The sequence below is a fragment of the Ipomoea triloba genome, chromosome 4 (genome assembly GCF_003576645.1).
Source record: "Ipomoea triloba cultivar NCNSP0323 chromosome 4, ASM357664v1".
Taxonomy (NCBI): domain Eukaryota; kingdom Viridiplantae; phylum Streptophyta; class Magnoliopsida; order Solanales; family Convolvulaceae; genus Ipomoea; species Ipomoea triloba.
The window spans coordinates 16535076-16550951 of NC_044919.1; the positions used below are offsets into that span (position 1 = coordinate 16535076).

At 35.7% G+C, this 15876-nt stretch overlaps 1 protein-coding gene across 3 annotated transcripts; it reads left to right on the forward strand.

The window, feature by feature from the left end:
- The first annotated feature begins 5174 nt into the window (after positions 1-5174).
- On the forward strand, positions 5175-14813 carry LOC116015605 (probable RNA helicase SDE3). 3 transcript variants are annotated; one of them, XM_031255712.1, is made up of 7 exons: positions 5175-5610; positions 10237-10346; positions 10513-10621; positions 11054-11907; positions 11986-12156; positions 12761-14212; positions 14305-14813. In XM_031255712.1, the coding sequence occupies exons 4-7, from the start codon at positions 11119-11121 to the stop codon at positions 14545-14547; spliced, it is 2655 nt and encodes an 884-aa protein (XP_031111572.1). In that variant the 5' UTR covers positions 5175-5610; positions 10237-10346; positions 10513-10621; positions 11054-11118; the 3' UTR covers positions 14548-14813. The 3 variants fall into 3 exon arrangements, with proteins under 3 accessions (XP_031111572.1, XP_031111573.1, XP_031111574.1); XM_031255713.1 differs by lacking the exon at positions 10513-10621; XM_031255714.1 differs by lacking the exon at positions 10513-10621 and having other exon boundaries at positions 11092-11907.
- Positions 14814-15876: the final 1063 nt, after the last annotated feature.

The following is a 15876-nucleotide window of genomic DNA, read 5'->3' on the forward strand; positions in this document are numbered from 1 at the left end:
TTTTTTTTTTTTTTCCATTTCTCTCCTTTTCTCTAAAGGCACTCTAAAAGGCCTAGCTCTCCCTTCTCTCTAGAGGACTCGAGATTAATAAACATAAGAGATTTTCCATTTACTTCATACTTTACATACATTGCTATACACTTGAATACATGGAGTAATTAATCCATATCAAGGATATTTTAATGTATATGGTTATTCTTCTGTGGAGTTATAGTTGTTGTGCTAAACTGCTGATTGGAGTGAATGGTTGATTGCTGCTGACCTATAGTTGGAGTTTGTACTACTGTTTAGATTCTGAAATGTAAGTATGTAATTTTGTATGTTTTGAACTTTGAAGTGTAAATTCCAAGTTCTAAGTTTCTTAATTTTAACTGTTGAACAGCTGAAGTTTAAACTATGTAAGTTCTATGTCTAATTGATTGAGTAGTTAATTGTTTAAGTTTAATTTTGAAGCTTGAATTTATGTAAATTTGTATGAATGTAAGTTTGTACGGAGTAATAGACTATATCTTGTAAAAAATGTAAAATCAGTTATTTTAATTAAATAAATTTATTAATTTTCAAGTTACAAATTTTTATTACAAAATCGAACTATCCCGCAGATTAAACAGATATCCGCAGAATTAATTTGGCCATATATCCGATGGTTTTGAGTAAAAAAAAAAACGAATAGGACCTCCAATATTCAAACCGAAATCTACTCGGGGTAACCATTCATGAACCCGAACCGCCCGGACCCGTCCATTGTACAACCCTAAATTCAATAGGGGTAGTGCTGGGATTACCCATGATCACGGGTAGAAACAGGAAGGAAATGTTGGGTTTTATGAAGAATAAATCACAAGCCGTATTTAGGGCTAGAATCAAAGGTTCATTTCTAGAGATGTGTTTTTGAAAACCGTGATCAAAGCAATCTTGCCATATGCTATGGGAGTATTTCTTCTACCAAAGACTAGTACTAGGAAGTAAGCTTTCACCATGCCATATCCATCTATTGTACCCTTCCTTAAAACCACGGCATATCAAATGACGTTCCACTTCATCAGAATTACGATATCTTCTCAAATTCTTACAATCGCAACACGGACACACAATAAAATCTTCTGCCTTTTTACTCCTATTTTCTTCAGCATATTGTATAAACTCTTGAACCCCTTGCACATATTTGAATGTAGTGCGGTTTTCATACATCCAACTCCAATCCATATCTGTCAATTCATAAAGTGGTACTCTAAGTACTATGAAGATATGGATACAAAATGATGGATGTATTTATAAACGATATTAGGTGGTTTGAATTGAAATCAAATTACCTAATTGGTAATCAAAATACCTATATAATCAAAGTATACCTAACTCATCAAACTAAATAATTCATATTATATAATATACCTTTTTTTTAATACTATTGACTCTGTTACAGTGTAGTATCTGTTCATACATACTTTCTCAATGTAGTAGTACAACGAGCCGCTTGACCACAAGGCCTTTGGCATTATACAATATACCTAACTAATCAAATACCTAATTTGTCAAATTAGGTATAATGCTAACTAATATTGCTAACTACATTCAAACTACAATCAACAAAATATTATCAATTATTTTCCTAATTTAAACACAAATAATGCTAACTAATAGTCTAATTAGCATTATAAGCCAGAAACTAATAATTGATGATGAGTTATTTAATTTAAAAGGATTTCCTTATTTAAATAATAATATTTAATTTAAAAATAATTAATAGCTACAAACTAACAAATAAAAGGATTTTGTTGTAATGGATTTTGTTGTCCATTGGCCTTTAGCTCCCAGGTTGTATGATATGTAAAAACTACTATAATAGGAACTACTATAACAGGAGAATGAAGACAAGAAGAAAGGGAAGTATTCTTATTCATCATTGTTGTATATTTACAAGAGGAAACCATATATATATAATATATAAGTAATAATAACACTACTAATTACAATGACCGTTACAACGGTTACATAATAATGGCCACATGAATATATCATTTATAACACTCCCCCTTGGACATTATTTATTCACGATCTTGCCTGGTTAAAAACTTGCTAGGAAAACCCTGTGGGAAAAACCTAGATAATAAAAGAGTACAAGTTACATGAATGGTGTACTCGAATATTTTCATGTTTCGTTAAAAACTTCACTAGGAAAACCACGTGGGAAAAACCTAGTTGAAGAAAAGAGTACATGATATTTATAAACTCATATCCTAGTTGCCTCATTAAAACCTTACACTAAGAAAACCCAGTGGGAAAAACTTAGTTAAGGGAAAAAAGTACAATCATTACTTGCTGCGTTTAATCTTTAGAATTTACAATGGTTGGTGGTCTTTTGGACCAATAATTGTTGCTCCCTCTGAAGACAACAACTCTCCTGATTGTCTCGTTAAAAACCTTACACTAAAAAAACCCATTGGGAAAAGCTTAGTTAAGGGAAAAAAAGTACAATCATAAGCCTTCAAGGGATAATCATCAGGATTTCGGGGTTCGTATATTTAAGTATTTATTTGCAACTTTCTCCCCGTTTATTATATCATACTCATGCCTCGTTAAAAACCACACTATAAAAACCCAGTGGGAAAATCTAGTAAGGAAAAGAGTACATAGTATATAGGTTGCAAAAAAGTACAGTTGTTGGTCCTTTTAGACCCAATCTTCAGGATTGATAGGAGAATTACTCAGTCAATTATGATCTGTGCTAAGGTCATATAAAGACCATACCGTCCAATAACCTTATTGTCATATGGTCATGGCGTTTATTAGCTGCATATCTAAGTTTGTACTGCCAATTATCTTGTTAGCGGAACTTAATGTCATCGTACATGGGAGATTTGATTAAAATTAATCAAGGGTTTCTGCGTTAACCCATATGCTACAAACACTCGCTATTATATCATCTTATTGTTTTCATTTCTCTATCGTACAAACATCCATTTGTAACCAACAGGGTTATTATTCAATGGTGTATGTATTGTCAAGAGAATCTGTTTTAGCGAGTCGAGCTCTGCCTTAATTGCTCCTTTAAATATTAAATAATGAGGATGCGTCTGGCACCTCACTTGGATCCAGTTTATTTAAATGAGCAATTATATAGTCGTGTGTTGTCGACAACTATATAATTTTCTCCCAAAATCATGATAATTTAATCAGATCGTTGACATTTCCCAAGTATTAAGATCTGATCATTCCGCATCCATAGTATTATGTTTGTTTGGTGCACCTTACTAGGATTTTCGTGGTCTAAACAAATAATTCTTTATAAGACAAGAGTGACAATGTTTCTTTACTAGATCTAGTATTATGTTTCATATCTCTTAAACCGATAGAACTCCTCCACTTCTGGTGTCAAAGAGTATCAAGATAAATATATTCGTTCCAATTTGGGGATTATATATGGAACCTTGTCACTCTTTTCTGATCAACATGATCAATGTATATATACGTTATCGGTATATATATTTGGCAGATTATTTGCTAATATTGCAAATTCAGTTTTACTAGTACGTGGATTATAATGAAGATCATTCCATTTCATGGGATTTCTCGGCATTTAAATTTGGGTATATCTCCCCCTAATGCCGTGAAACTGATCTTCAGTATGCAGTCAGTGTATCTATTGATTTCCTATCATGGACTCTATGTAAATAGATTAAGTTTTTATAATCATAAGGATACGCAAGGTGGTGATATAACAATTGGACTACACACTAAAAATAGAAACGCAGATTGGGAAATGTTTACACGTACCAAGTATTATGGGGGATTGATATTGATATGCAATTTGCCGAAATTTAAGCAGCTGGAATACTATATTTCCCTAACAAGTATCCGGCACATTGGAGTTTGTAAAAAAAGTAACTAACAAGAGCGTTTGCTTCAGGCAAGGCATCTTGGTTGGATTCAACATTGTTATGTGTATTTAGGTTCAAACAGAATGCTTCGGGGTGTGGTACGCACGTGACAAGCGCCTTTTACACCCTCACTTGGAGCATACTTGTTGATGAGCCAAAGTTAGTAAGTTGGATTATAATTTGTCATAAGGGCAAATTAAGGTTTAGTAACAAAAGGTGTAACCTAACAAAACTATGTCATCGTTTTGTGGTGCAAACCCAAAAGTAAGATACCAACTTTTGTCAATATAATCGAGAAGCTCACTTCATGGCCTATAGCAAATAGTATTACTAATGAGAATACTACGATGGTCCACATGGGCACAAAATTAAAGCAAATTTGAGCAAATAAATATTCTCAAATTTGAACAAGAGGATTATACAATTGTGAGCGGAAATCGATGGTGCACCTCTTTATAATTCGCATAATAAAAAAAACACTATAGATTACGCAAATATAGCAGAATCTGCATAGGATTTCATAAAATCATATTATCCAAAGAAAATGCACAATAATAGCAATTTTAGTACATGGGCATATTCAATAATAAACTTATTCAAATAAATTGAATAACAAAGACAATTTGCATAATAATTTGAATAACAAAAAAAAAACAAAACAATAACACGCCCAAATAATAAAAGCTCCTATTGTTTTTTTTTTTTAAAGCACTTGATATGGGCCAAATGGCCCAAAAACTAACCACTCAATGTTAATGCAAAGATAGCAACCAAGCATTAGCCTTCAGGGATTTCCATAAGGCATAAAGAGCCGTTGTTGGAAGGTGTTTAGGATTCTTTAACGTGTCTTTTGATATGACATAAGCGAGAAATAATAATATGCAAAATCATTTCTTTATGTTAAATCCTTTCTAGAGACACTAAGGCATACTTAAATATGCTATTCTATAGGCGTATTCATTGCAATACAAAGCATAATATGATTAAGCATATTATGAAACGGGAAGGGCTCATATATCATAAATAAATTGTAATACTTAGACAATTAAATATGAGCACATATATTACATTAAAATTCAAAACAAGCTAAAAGAAAGAAGGTCATATTGAATTATAATTTAATAGAATTATCTCAACGAATGGGTCCAAAAAGCTCAAAATAATTTGGCCTAAAAAAAATAGTCCAAAGACCTTAAAAAGGAGACCCAAATGAATTAAAGTTTTATTTAATCATAGGTCTGGCAAAATTGGACTACATGGCCCATCATAATCTATCATCTTTGTTCATGAACACAAAATGAGCCCAACAACAATAATAGCTTTTTTAAGATTGGATCAAGTCTGGCTGAATTGGGCCACACCCGACCCAAACCAAATCCATCAAGCTATTATCACTTTGGTCCATAACCCTAGCAGCCATTCATCATCAGGCAAACGAAGCAGCTAGAAGAGAGACAGATGCGACTGGACAGACAGACGCCATAGCCATCGCACCTCGCGTTCGTCTCCTTTCGCCGGAAAATCAGCTCCATCGCCACCGCTTGTCGTACCGCCGTCGCCATCGCCATCGCCGAGCAGCGCCACCGTTGCCGCTGGACGACGCCGACGCAGGAAGAAGCCGGACGGGGGCGGGCGATCGTCAACAGTCGCCGCCGCTGCGACGCCGTGACCGCCGTAAAGATCGCAACGGGCGATTGAATTCCGATCAGGACGCCGATCGGTAATAACCAAGGTAGGTATTTATGATCTTTCGATTTCTAAAATACTCAAAATTCGCCCAAAAACAAACATATACTGCTAAGTTCATTCCTAGTTCTCAACAGGAATTATGTTGTGAAGATCTCTTTTTTTTGTAAAAGTATTCGAAGAACGTTCATAAATTTCTGAAAATTTTTATATAAATCCGTATATGTGAAAAACTTTGTATGCATTTCGTCGGAAAAAAATGTTTTCGTTTCAGAAAATGTTACTGTATGAATGCATATCCGAAATCTTTGAATGCAATATGTTTGAATATGTGAATAATTTGTAAGTAGATAAGCATAGTGTAAAAAAAAACTCATGCTTTTGTGGATTCTGTGCAAAACACGCATACAACCTTTAATATTATGTATGTGCAATTTCGAAAAACTAACCTTTGCAAAAGGTAAATTGGAGCATCCGGAAATAATAAACATCATTATAATATCATCATATGTATAAATTCACATATCATAAGCGTATGCTATTTGAGACATCCAAAAATAATAAGGCATAAAACTCATAAAATTACCGAGATTGTGAGCGTGATGAATCATACACATATACAATTTAGGCATAAAACAAATTATATATAAAATTACCGTTCAGATAACGTGTTGTAATGGATTTTGTTGTCCATTGGCCTTGAGCTCCCAGGTTGTATGATATGTAAAAACTACTATAACAAGAATTACTATAACAGGAGAATGAAGACAAGAAGAAAAGGGAAGTATTCTTATTCATCATTGTTGTATATTTACAAGAGGGAAACCATATATATATAATATATAAGTAATAATAACACTACTAATTACAATGATCGTTACAACGTTACATAATAATGACCACATGAATATATCATTTATAACAGATTTCATTAAAAAGAAAAAGAAACAAAAAACACAGACCACGTGTATTCTATGAAGAAGACAAATTAAAAAGTGGCTCATGCATATCATTATAAATTATTTTTTCTATTTTAATAATGCGCAAAATTAAAATAAAAGGTCATTTCAAAAGCCTAATTATTTCTTGCACTTTTATTACCCTATTGTATTGTTATGATTATTTTTTGAACCTCTTTGTTGATGAATTGTTAATTTATATTATATTTTATTCCCAAAATTATCTCGTAATTTTTAATTTTTATATATCGTATATTGAATTCTTCTTTTTTTTTTTAATTTTAAATTTGATTATTATGTTAAACTTTTTGTTTTGGGTCATATCTTTTTATTTAAGTCATAATGAGGTGAAGTAGTACAACTCGATCACCGTTAATGAATAATCTAAAGAGTTTTCTTTTTATTTTCTAAAGTGGCTATTTGAAGCTTAATAATTTTATAATTATTAAATTATATAATATGTGTTCATTTATAATATAAACACACACACACACACACACACACACACACATATATATATATATATAGAGAGAGTCATGATCAGGTGTGGCCTGGTCATTAGGTGTGGCCGTGTGGCCTATTTTCAACCATTAGATCATATCAATTTATCAAATCAAAGCGCAATATATATATATGTTACAGAACACACCATTGTACGTACTAAAACGTAGCAGAGGACCGATAAAACACACCATTTCATACAATATACCAAATGCGTCTATTCACTTAAAATTCATCAATATACTTAATAAAACACATAATTCTAGGTATTAAAATGTACCACAACGTGCCTCATGTCAGATTATAAGCATACACTATTTACACATATTAGAAAACATGTGATAGTTTTCAAAAAAAAAAAAAAAAACAAGTGATAAAATATGCGCCATTAAAATGCACCACACTTATTAGAAACACATGTGTTAAAATACACACCATTTAATGTATTAAAATGCACCAGACGACGTATTAAAACACATCATTCCACAACACAGTTAAGAGCAAATTGTCATTTTGGTCTACTGACTATAGGGGTCCTGTTAATTACAGTCCATGACTTTCAAAACTGTTAATTTCGTAACATAACTATTCAATTTTTGTCAATTTCGGTCACTCCGGCCAAATTACCGACCAAATGTCACCGGAAAGTCCGAAACCCTAAAATAACAAGGGTATTTTGGTCATTTCACATTTTTGTCTTCTTCTCCGACGACCTCCCACTTTTTCTTGCATTTTTTCCGACGATGCCTTCGCGATAAACAAAGTAGTAGACGACGGTGTTCCCCGCCGTTACCGGTAACGGGGACCAAGGAGTGCATCGCCGTCATCTTTTCCCTCCCTGCCACTCGAATCAGCCCACTCTCCAATTCTATCATCTCCCTTGTAGTTTCGAGATGTATGTTTTGCAGAGCTAGGTGCAATGGGCTTAGGCCCTCACAATTCAACTTCCTGGAAAAAGATGGCGTTAAGCTCATCATTTCCGCCACGAAAATGATGTTGCCATGTGTCACGGCGACGTGCAACAGCGTGTCTACAGATGGAGTGTCCTCAATTTCTTTGAGGATGTTTGGGTTTTGTCAAATTATTGTTTCGTACAGAATATCTACGTTGTTTTCTTTGGCTGCAATTTCAAAACGGACAACATTTTCTCTGTTCATCGTGAAGGTGTCGCCAGAAAAATGCAAGAAAAATTGGGAGGTCACCGGAGAAGAAGACAAGAATGTGAAATGACCAAAATATCCTTGTTATTTTAGGGTTTAGGACTTTCCGGCGACATTTGGCCGGTAATTTGGCCGGAGTGGCCGAAATTGACAAAAATTGAATACTTATGGTACGAAATTAACAGTTTTGAAAGTCGTGGACTGGAATTAATAGGACCCCTATAGTCAATGGACCAAAATGGCAATTTGCCCCACAGTTAATGCACCAACATACGTAATAAAACGCACCACAGCATATATTCAAACGCACCACAATATGTACTAAAATGCACCATTCCAATTCACGTAATATAAATACTAAAATTACTATAATAACCCCACTTAAACATACGCGAATTTCAGTAAAATTAATGAAATTGAATGGTGCAGATTAGGCCGCATGACCGCACCGGAGCTCGCCGCCGCATTTGAACCAAAATCTATATATATATATATATATATATATATATAATTCATAACAAATTAAAATAAATTTGAAATAAAATTTATAAAATCACAAAACATCACATTTATTAATATAATAATAAAATATTAATATTTTATTACTCAAAATTGAAAAAAAAAAAAAAGGAGAAACTGACCCCATCAACTCCGGCAATGGCGACGGTGGTGGCCGGTTGGACAGGCGACTGGGGCGGAGGCAGTGGAGACGGTGGAGGAGATTGGGGGCTGCGGTGGTGGAGGCGGACGGTGGTGCTGCAATGGCGGATGGTGGTGGCTGCGGTGGAGGCGAAAATCAATGCGCAGATCTGGTACGGTGGCTGCAATAGTGGACTGTGGTGGCGCAACGATTGCAATGGTGGCTGCGGTGGAGGCGAAAATGGACGATTGATGGCTGTGCGGTGGTGGCTGGACGCGGTGGAGGGGGAGGAAATGGTTTGCGATCGGAAATGGGATTGTTTGCGGTGCGATGGTTTGCGCATATCTGGGATCCCAAATGATTTATTAATTTCTTTTTATAATAGATATACAGCTACCGTTCCCTACTGGAACGGTAGCTAAATGTAATTTAATTTACTGCCCCGGTCCCATTTTACCTGTCTTACTTTCCTTTTTAGTTTCTCCCAAAATGTTGTCCTCTTTCCCAAATTGAACATCACCATCATTCTACTTTTCCCAATTTACCCTTATGACTTTTGCATTCTTTATTGCTTTTATTTCTAAAAGTGAAAAAGTGAAGAGTATAATTCGAAAGCACATTACCTTTACTTTAATTTCTTAAAAAGCGTGTAAAAAGCAAATGAGACATCCATTTAGGGACGGAGGGAGTAATTTTTTTTATTTTTTTATTGGACTTTCCGCTACCGTCACTATTTGGAACGGTAGCAGAATATAAAATGTGTTTTTTTATTCTTTTTAAACCGCATCCGTTCCTTGTCACAACAGTAACTAAACGTTCATCACTTATTTACAAAATTTGGTATCATCAAAATTTAAGTACAAGGTGTTCCTAACACAACCATCGACAAGAAACGAGATAGAATGGGATTTGGAAGTATCCTAAGAGATGACAATGGGGACTTTGTAGCTGCAAAAGGGATTCAGTGGACAAGTATATTCTCACCCAAGGAAGCGGAAGCAGTAGCGGTTCGAGAGGCTTTAAGTTGGCTCAAGCAAAACAACATTTATAAAGTTCCTAGTTAAAACGGACTCGTTGCTTGTGATCCAAAGTCTTAAGGACACTTTGGATGCATCTTCATTTCATCTTATTCTAAATGACATAGAAAACTTCTTGAATGAATTTACTGATGTATGTTTAGCATTTTCTAGACTATTAGTGAACCGGGTCTATGTTTGGTTGTGTCAAAGTGATTTTCAGACCCTCAATCTTTCCTTTGTAACGTGTTACTTTTGGATATGAATTAATCAATCTGGTTCTTAAAAAAGAAAAACAAAAACTTAATTTAGAATCAAATTACGCTAAAACCCTATTTATCAAACTCTCTCGTTAAACATTCAAACTCACTACTCACTTCTGATCAAAATATGGAGGTTCCACGAGATATTCTCTGAGATACCCCTGGAGTCTCCCGTCTCGAATGCTATCAAATTCTCACGCCTGCCCGTTGCCAGTACTCCGTTCTTCACGGCTCACACAATCTGTAAGTTCTTCTACACACAATTCTACTCTTTGAGAGAGAGAGAGTGAGAGATTGGTAAGGTCGGCTTCATGACCCATAACCTCTTTTTTTTCCCTTTAATTTTTATCTCAGATCATCAATTCAAGAACATTAGTGATTAAATTCGTGTGTTTTCATTTTGTTTTAGTGAAAAACAGTTTCGATGATACATGGGTGAACTGTGACATTTTTTTGTCCAGCCCTGGATTAGAAGTTCTTACCCTTTTATTAACTACTCTTATAAAGCCCAAATCAAGGTGTGTTGTTCTCAACCTTGAATAATTTCATAATTTCTTGCTTCAGTTTATGCTACATGTCTACATTTCTGTTTTAATTTTCATTTGGCTTTACTTTCTATTATGTACTTGTGCTTATAAAATGATTTTTTTGAGGGTTGGGAAGGAGATGGATGAATGTGTATATATAGGGGACAGATCATGTAAAATCCATGGGGAATTGTGGCTTGCTGAAGTTGAATTTGAAGTTTTGTGGCATTTTATTTTGTTTTAATTTGATGTTTGGTTAGTGTCACGTTCTCTTGGCTGAAGAGCAAGAGAGATTTAGAATGGTTTTCATTTCTGAAACTGTGTGCTGTTAGGACATTCTCAAAGTAATGTTAGTTTTGTTAAAAAAATATGCTCTTTAGACTATGACTTGAAATTTATTCGTTGCTATATGGGTAATTCCAGTTGAAGCGAGCAGAATTGCCTTGAATTTTGCCTGCAAGGGGTAATTGAATCGTCATCAAGGGATCATGGGTACAGTTGATGATAAATCAGATGATGAGTATTCTGTAATTGGTGATAAAGGAGATCTTGGGTTCATTGACTTTGAGAAACATAAATCTTCTGGTAGCTATGAACCAAATAGAGAGAACGAGAAATTTGTAATATCCGTTCCATTTCCCTTGGTAAATGGAAGACCCATATCAGGCTCTGTAGGAGAAACAATTGTCAATGAAATCACAGTAACGAATACTACAAAAGACCCGCTGGATTTATGGTCAATTAAGATTTATGACTCAAAACCTGAGGATTCGTTCACACTTTCTTTGATGAAACCTCCATCAGAAAATTCTGATGCAGAGTATATTGAAGAATTCATGGAGTCCTTTAGTCTGGAGGACAAAACATTGAGGCCAGAACAGACTTTAACTGTTTGGCTCTCTTGCAAACCCAAGGAAATTGGGTTGCACACATCAGCTGTACACTTTAATGTGGGTGAGGAGACAATAGAGCGACTGGTTTTTATCTTGGCAGAGGACAAGGTTTGCCAGTCCTTGGTTTCAAACAGGCCATACCACAGAGCAAGGAAGAAGAAAGTTGAGGTTTTCACTTGTGATGCCTTTATTGTGGGCTCTCGTCCTTCAAGGGCTTCAAATCGGGGCTTCAAAAACCGGCTTCCTGAATATCCAATTCCAACAGAAATCATAGAGCTGGTAGAGAAAAATCAGATGCCTGATGCTATCATAGAAGGTTTAAGGAAGGAAAACTATTTCAATTATTTCAGAACATTATTAGCAATGGAAGAAATAAAAATTAAGGTATACATTATAGCTTTGAATTACACATGAAAATGTTCTTAATTTACTTGGTATTAAACTTTGTACTGCTTTCATCAGCAAGATATGAGGGAGTATGATATGGAGTGTGTGACCATGAAGCATAGGGGCATGCAGTTTTTATCCCTTGAGGTCCCAGGTCTGGCAGAGAGAAGGCCTTCACTTGTTTATGGAGACTACATTTTTGCACGGCCAGCATATCAAGATGCTAGTGGGATGAAACCTTATCAGGTGCTTTGTGCTTATAAATACATTCCATTCTTACTTTGGCTTTTTAAAGATTCCCTAAGTGTATAACAGATTAACACATAGATGCAGTTTACTCGGTAGTGCAGTTATAAAAGTCAAAGGCATGCTCTAAGTTTCAGGATATTTTATATTCTGGTATTTGTGCAATAATTTTGCTGCTCTTTTCCATGCTCTGTTTTATTAATCTGCCTCACTCCCTTCCCTAGAAACATGTTGGAGGAAAAGTAAAACCTACTTGATTTTATTGTAACTCACTCTCTCTTTCTCCCTCTCCTGTTTTAACTTTTCTATTTACTCATGCACTGCTCCTAATATTTCTAAGGATTAACTGTAGTAATAATTGGTGCACAGTTTCTGATGTTTCTGGTAGTCTCTACTTTCTCAAAATAGTGTAAACATGCTTTCTATTGCATTGTGCCTTTTTTCACTATAAACATCTAAGTTTATTAAATCCAAGTCCCCACACCTAAGAATAAAATGTGAATGGGGTGGGAGGACCGGGAGTGGGAAGGGGTGTGGTAAGAAACCAACTTGTATCTGCAAAATTCTTCTCATACAAATTGAACTTTGTTGGTTTCTTTAACAGGGCTATATACATCGAGTACAGGCTGACGAAGTGTTTTTAAAATTTGACCAAGATTTTCATGCAAGGCATAGAGTGGGTAATGTCTATAATGTGCAGTTCACATATAATCGGATTGGTGTGCGGAGGATGATTCAAGCCATTGAAGCTGCAAATAGCTTGACAAAGGAAGTTCTCTTCCCTTCTGAAGTATATGGAAGGAGAAATATTCCAACCACTCCGCTGAAACCATTATCATGTATGCTTAATGAAGAGCAGATGAGGGCTGTTGAGAAAATTCTTGGTTGTAGAGGAGGTGCTGCTTACATTATCCACGGGCCTCCTGGCACAGGGAAAACAAAGACACTTATAGAAGCTATCCTTCAGCTATACACTGGGAGAAACAATGCCAGAATTTTAGTTTGTGCTCCATCAAATAGTGCTGCAGACGATATACTGGAGAAACTTCTCAATGAACAGGCAGTTGAACTCAAGCACGATGAAATTTGTAGGCTTAATGCGATCACGCGTTCTATCGATGATGTCTGTCCTGATCACCTCGAGTTTTGCTTTGTTGAAGATGAAACTTTTAAGTGCCCCCTTATGAGGGACCTGATTCGCTATAGGATCATAATATCTACCTATGCTAGTGCCTATCTTCTTTATGCAGAGGGCATTAAGCGAGGGCAGTTCTCTCATGTTTTCTTAGATGAAGCAGGACAGGCTTCAGAGCCTGAGACCATGATTCCTCTTTCACATCTTTTAAGGAAGGAAACTGTGTTTGTTCTTGCTGGTGATCCTTTGCAACTTGGTCCTGTTGTTTTTTCAAAAGAAGCTGAAAGTTGTGGGCTTGGGAAGTCATTCATGGAAAGGATTTACGAAAGCCCAGTATATAAAGGTGAAAATTATATTACTAAATTAGTGAGAAATTATCGGTGCCATCCAGCAATTCTGAAACTTCCATCTGAAATGTTTTATGGAGGGGAGTTGATCCCATGCAAAAAAGATGATGGAAGGCCATCCAGGGCTGGGGTTGATCTCCTTCCTAACAAGGAGTTCCCTTTGCTTTTCATTGGAGTACAAGGTTTTGATGAGAGGGAAGGAAGCAATCCCTCATGGTTTAATAGGATTGAGGCTAGCAAAGTTGTTGAAATCGTCAGAAATCTAGTTGAAAACAATGGATTGAGAGAGGAAGATATTGGAGTGATAACACCTTACAGGCAACAAGTGCTCAAGATAAGAAATGTTCTTGAGAGTTTTGATTGGAATGGCATAAAGGTTGGCACTGTGGAACAGTTCCAAGGTCAAGAACGAGAAGTGATCATTATATCTACAGTTCGTTCAACTGTGAAACATCATGAATTTGACAAAATTCACTACTTAGGATTTTTGAGTAACCCTAGAAGATTTAATGTAGCCATCACTCGAGCCAAATCATTGCTTATTGTTATCGGGAACCCTCACATCATTTGCCAGGTAATTTCATACCTTAAAAATATACATGCTGTGGATATATGAAGTGTAAACCTTATTATGTGTACGGTTATAAGATGCTTAATATATTGCAGGATCCACACTGGAACAAGCTTCTGTGGTATTGTGTCGAAAACGGCTCCTATACAGGTTGCTTTTTGCCTGTGAGAGAGGAAAGTGAAGATGATGAATCTGTTGGGGGGAGAAATATAGAGACAAATGATCAGTTCTTTTATGGTAGGGGAGATACTGAGCTTATTAAGCATGAAGCCAATGTCTGGGAAGATCTCCCACCACCTGTTACTGATGAAAATGAATGGTCAGATGGTTGGAAATAACTCTAAGGGTGAGAGAAATTAGGTTTACTTTTGGAGGGAGGAACTGCTTGGGGATGACTGGATGTTCTTCTGCAGAAATTTCAAGTTTCCCAACAAGAAAAACTGTTATATATTGTTCTATCCTCCAATTTTTTTGGCTTTTTGAACTCCTTAAATATGAACTAGCTTCTGTCAAGGTCGGTAAATGGCAATGCTACCTTAATACCTATTGCCTGTTTGCTAAACATAGTTAGCTTATCAGTTAATTTTGGCTTATTTGATTACTATTTACTGTTTGACTTGGTTAAACAATCAATATAATTATTTAATTAATTAGCTTTTTGTAACAGTTTATTGTTCCAAAATGCTAATGTTAAACAATGAACAACCTAGAAAATTCAACTTGTATTTCTATATATTCTGATCATATGTACAAGGAAGAGTAGTGCTATTTATACAAGAAAAGAGTTAATCCTAGCAATAAATTTCAAACATCTAAACTTAGGCTCTCAACCAATACCTTATTTCTCTAACACTCATCCTCAAGTTGGAGCATAGATATCAATTATGCCCAACTTGTTACATATATATCACATGAACCATAGGATTCCACATCTATATTCATAACTTTCAAGACCAACGCCCCAAGTTTTGAACCACTCGAACAATCTTTGAATCACGCTGTGCCAAATCAATCCACAACGCACCTTGTCGCACTAACAAAGCTTTCACGAAGCCAAAACCAAGCCATTATCAATGTTGCCTAACACCACAGCGCACCTCCCTCTCGGACCACAAACCATTAGCGCTGCCCAACACCATACTGCACTTGTCACTCTCATCATTCACGATTATCATTGTTGCCCAACACCACTACGTTTTCCCAGTGCATGCACACAAACTGATTCACTCTTAACCATCCTTCTTCAACTGTCAGCCTTCCATAATAGCAACGACATATGCTAGGTCCGCACCACTCCTGGGACTTGTGTTGCCCATCACTGCAACACCCCTGTTTACTCACATTGTACAAGATGCATTGACTCAACTCATACCCTAGCATTACTCCACATATGATACTAATCTCATACCAAATTAATTTAAAACAAGCGACAAAATATGGTAAACCAAACACAAACCCTTAAGACTTATTAATATGATAAACCAAACAACATAAAAAACCTATTGCCTAATTATTCCCCTTATAAGCTTTATCAGCTTCATAATCCGACACAAACCTACCACCCATCCCAGCAGCCACACCATAGACACCCTCATTATTATCACTTCAACATTTCAACATCAACAACACCTTTACTTCACCACCTACAACCATAATTGCTGACAGTT